Source organism: Dendroctonus ponderosae, unplaced genomic scaffold (genome assembly GCF_020466585.1).
Source record: "Dendroctonus ponderosae isolate FM_Combo_2020 unplaced genomic scaffold, Dpon_F_20191213v2 Dpon_F_20191213_8, whole genome shotgun sequence".
Taxonomy (NCBI): Eukaryota; Metazoa; Arthropoda; class Insecta; order Coleoptera; family Curculionidae; genus Dendroctonus; species Dendroctonus ponderosae.
Window position 1 is genome coordinate 12,092,712 of NW_026019016.1, and position 4,614 is coordinate 12,097,325.

General features: G+C 31.8%; 2 protein-coding genes across 3 annotated transcripts in view; one reads left to right on the top strand and one right to left on the bottom strand.

Annotated features, from left to right (window-relative positions):
* Window positions 1-1,162: 1,162 nt before the first annotated feature.
* Window positions 1,163-2,624, top strand: LOC109536167 (proteasome assembly chaperone 2). The gene has a single exon (XM_019902261.2). The coding sequence runs from the start codon at window positions 1,284-1,286 to the stop codon at window positions 2,001-2,003; it is 720 nt and encodes a 239-aa protein (XP_019757820.2). The 5' UTR covers window positions 1,163-1,283; the 3' UTR covers window positions 2,004-2,624.
* LOC109536166 (condensin complex subunit 3) overlaps window positions 2,033-4,614 on the bottom strand; it is a 15,457-nt gene continuing 12,875 nt past the window's right edge. Inside the window, exons 15-18 of one of the 2 annotated variants that reach the window (XR_007282122.1) lie at window positions 3,127-3,335; window positions 2,866-3,033; window positions 2,278-2,808; window positions 2,033-2,220 (exon numbers count right to left, since the gene is read on the bottom strand). Coding sequence is in view for 1 of the 2 variants with exons in the window: in XM_019902259.2 (XP_019757818.2) it covers window positions 2,608-2,808; window positions 2,866-3,033; window positions 3,127-3,335 (578 nt within the window). In the remaining variant the exon portion in view is untranslated. The other variant, XM_019902259.2, reaches the window with a different exon arrangement.

Genomic DNA, 4,614 nt, shown 5'->3' on the forward strand with positions numbered 1-4,614 from the left:
GTGATTTATGATATTCTCTGTTTTTTATGTATGATTGGTGTTCTTTGAGTCTTTTGTGAAATGGTCTTGAGGTTTCTCCTATATAAAATTTATTGCATTAGCAAGGAATAAATTACATTTTTTGTATTTTCAATTATATCATGAGGTTTTGTTACTGAAATTTTACTTCTAATTGTATTTTCAGTTTTGAAGATAGTCCTAATATTAAATTTTTTACCTACTCGTTTAATTTGATCTGAAAGTCCTGGAATAAATGGAATGAAAAGGTTCGTAATAGGTTTATTTTGATTTTGTTTTGTTCGTGGGAATTCAATTTCGTTAAAACATTTTTCAATAAAAGAATTTGGATATTTATTGAAATTTAGAATTTCTTTTATAAATTGTTTTTCTTTGGAAAAATTAGATTGATTACAAATTATTTTTGCTCTATCATATAGACTCTTTACGATACCTTTTTTAACCATTATCGGGTGATTTGAGTCGAAATTCAAGTATCGGTTAGTATGAGTAGGTTTTCTATAGACCAAGGTTTCGAAATTGTCTAAAATTTTCTGAATTAGTATATGGAGAAAAGGAATTTGGTGATTTTGTTCTTTTTCAATAGTGAATTTAATTGTTGGTTCTTTATTATTCAAATAAGATAAAAATTCATCAAGTTTTTGTTCGCCATGACTGTCAAACGCCACCAAATTATTGGTTTAAATTTGTAACTATTAACGAAAGTTGATTCAAAATTTCCCATAAATAAATTACTGAAAAATGGGGATAGTGGTGACTTAGTTATAGTTATATAATATATGATAGTTCTTAATTACTTTTTATAAATAATTCGTTCTTATTGCGAAATAAGGTAATAATGGTACTATTTATCAATCTGTAATAAAAGATGTGAGGAAATTCTGTCTTTTTTAAAGACAAAAATTTTTGAGACGAAATACCCAACAAGAAGTTTGTAAAAAAACCGGAACCGGAACTGAACCAAATCGGAATATATTTTCTTAACCGGAACCTAAATTTTAAATGTGGCTTTTACCTAAACCGACCGGAACAGTTATTTCGATTCGGTCCGGGTCCTTCATTTTTAAAGATACTTACCTTTTAAAAGATGTCACTTAAATCCATTGCGACACCCCCTGACATGATAGGTTATGTTCTTTGAATATAAAACTAACCTTAGGAGTTAGTTTTATATTCAAAGGTTATGTTTTCCAGTATCTGATTTGCAGTTTTGAATTGAAAATATATTACATGCTGAAAAACCGAACACATTTCCTTGATATAAAATGAGTCTGCTTAAGTTCAAAACCCCCATCGATTTAGCGGGATATACGTTAGTGGTTCCTAGTGTTTCGGTCGGTAATGTGCCCCAACTGACTGTGGACTTACTTGTTATGTCTCTGAAAATGGAAAATGTTGCCACTCTTTGGCATCCAGGACTTACAGCCTGCGTTGGTACTGATCCATTTTATTGCGATGTTACGGCTGTATCAACTGCATGTGAATTGTACATCAATAAAGAATTGAAAATAGCAACCATACAGTTAAGGTCTTCCATAGAAGCAAAATTGGTTTTAAAATTCTTAAATGACCTGATAGACTGTATTGTCCAGTTGAAATTCCAGAGAGTGTTCATATTGGGAACAGGCTTCGACTATGAACTGCATAACATCAGTAATAAGAACTTTTTATACTTTGTTACGTCCGCTGGGGACAGTGAAGAAATTAGCAAGTCAACGTCTTCAAAAGTATTGGAGCTTGACTATAATGGCAAACATACTGTACGTGGATCTGGGTTTGCTACAAAACTTTACGAGATAACAAATAATCAAGTCAATGCTACCCTTTTGATAAAATATATTTCTGAGGGCGAAAATATCCATGATGCACAACAGTTTCTCCACAAGTTGTTCCAATTTTTGGAATTCAAAGCACCAAGCGTTATTCCATTCCCCAGTTCGTGGCACTACATATATGGGGGCCCTCCGCCTGAAGGAATATTTTGATTTTGATTTTACTTGTTATTAAGGTGGTATTTTCTTAACAGAGCATCTTTATTTGTATAATTATTCAAGTACATTTGGGTCCTGGGTTGTATTATACTTGAGTAACCATTCGTCTACTTATTCAAATAGGTACATTTCTATTTTAGTTTAATTTAAATACTTAAATGCTAGAAATATGTAGGTAACCAGCACTAGCAGGAATATTAAAACAACAAACCTAAAAAATGCAATATTTATTGGCTGCAATCGCACTAATGTATATTTTCATACTTACAGTAAAATTATTATAAGCACTATTTTAAAGTCATTGTTATAGTCATCTTCATCTATCATGTTTTAGTGTATTTGCAATAAAATGGACTTAATTATTTCGTTGACTTTAAAACGCTAAATTTTATTTTGATTGACTGTTAGGTGAGTTTAATTTTTTGACAATCATAAAATCAAATAGTTTCTTACAGTATTGTTCAATATGCATGCATTAAATGCCGTATAATAATACGTTTAATGACTATACGCAGGTCAAATTTATCATCGAAACATGTTATAATCTCTACTTTTGACCATGATGAATGTGATTTTCATTTAATAAATCTGAAATATTTTATGCAGTCGTAGAAACCGAGTCGTTTTCTTGCATTTCTTCCTCATCTACTTCCTTTTCTTCTGACCCACATGTTTCATCATCCAAATCGAATGACGACTCTTCGGAAATTTCCGACAGACATCCGGGTTCGATCACTAATTTTTCATTTATATTGCTTAACATTTTCGTTAGCTTTAGTCGTATAGTTTTAGAGGTATACTGAAAATACTCAATGACAATTCAAGTTGCAGTGGCTCATAATTTTCGCAGATTTACCTCTCGAGCATCTTCTAACAGTGGCACCATTTCCCTTAAGATGCGTTGATTCTCAACTAAATCAAGCATTAAGAGCATCTTTGAAAATATGATACACATCTTATCTTGCGGAGCCTGGTTTATCTTGATGCACAATGCCAATGCTATGTTAGATTGCAACTGTGAACTCTAAATATAAAAACACGCCATTGAATCTGCAGTGTAATTTTTAAAAAGCAGAATGTCTTTGTTTTAGTACTTTGTAATCAATAAAAGCTTTACCTGACGAGACACCTTGCATAGAGCCAGCAAGAATTTCGCAATTCCATTAATGTCGACTTTTGATAGAGGGCTAGTTTGAGGTGCTCGAGCTAAAGTCTCAATGGTATTGAACACTGCCTCCTCTAATTGTTCATGGCTGCTGTTTAAATTAGGAACTTTTTCCAATACGTGTCCGATAAATTGCTGCAGAGATCGAGTTCCCAACTCTTCTAAAATTATTGCACAATTTATTTTACTATATTTTATTCTTATTCATTACAAAATTTATAATTTATGTATTCAATACAATTATATAAAGCTAATAGACGTTAAATGTCAATTTTGTAATTGCTGTTAATTAGTTTTGATATTTTAACACGGAAAATTTATATATTTTATCGAATACTGCACGAACTCCTTGCTACSGKTTTTAAACTAGTRAAATRGGATGTTAAATTACTCTGATGATTCATAAAGTAGGTATGTTAAATTTACTATCTTTATTTAATTCCTCTCTGAACGCGATAATTTATATCAAAAAATACCACAGRAACATATATTTTTTCGTTTTTACAACAGGCTGAAATCTCGTAATTRTTATTTATATTGTTTTGTTGTGCAGGGTGGGAGAGTTTATAGTAGCAGGACCTTAACGGCTGACAGAACATTCAATTTTAAAATGAAAATATCATATACGTATTGAAAACGGCTTTGTTTTTTAAATACACATATACCATGCGATATGAGCCCCAAAAAAAATATTTTTTTGTGTTTCAAAATTTGAGTGAGTTATTTAAAAAAGTTAAAATGAAACGTTACAACAGGGTGAGAAAGTGCTTGTATCAGAAAAACGAAGCGGTTTTCACTATACTTCTTAAAATAGGATTTTCTATTGACCGCGAGGGTTGTGCTACTATCAACTGACTGTAGGCAGGGTGATTCAAAATTGAATACTCATGCATTCGAAAAAAAATTCCAATCTGCCTCAAACTACGAAGATTTTTGATATTAAAAAAGTTCTCCTTTTTTGATGAAAAGTCAAAGCGGCAATGATGTTTTTTTCCATCAACAGGTAGATAGCCTTTGTCAATAATAACAATAATTTGACAAACTGTGACTTACTTCAAAGCTCCTTTCATGAATCACAAATTTGCGGTTAGTTCTGGGATACTCAGAGCACAATAATTGACACTTTCCCAAGCACCAAATAAATACCGAGGAAGGGCTACGTTCCTACCACGTTTGTACGATAGCTTACTGAGCACCGGTACAAATTGAGCAGTAGTTAACTAACTGAATACGAGAAGCTGGTCGAGAAGAGTGCATAATGTAATCATAGATGGTGATTACACAGGCATTAACTTATTTCCAGTTAAAGACTCAAATGTTTATTTATTTGTGTACACATCAATTCGAGGTTATGATAACACTGTTGACATTGCGAAAAAGTACGTTCCACAATTAACGAATCCTGTTGAATTTACCTTTTATCCATATCTATTTTTTTTT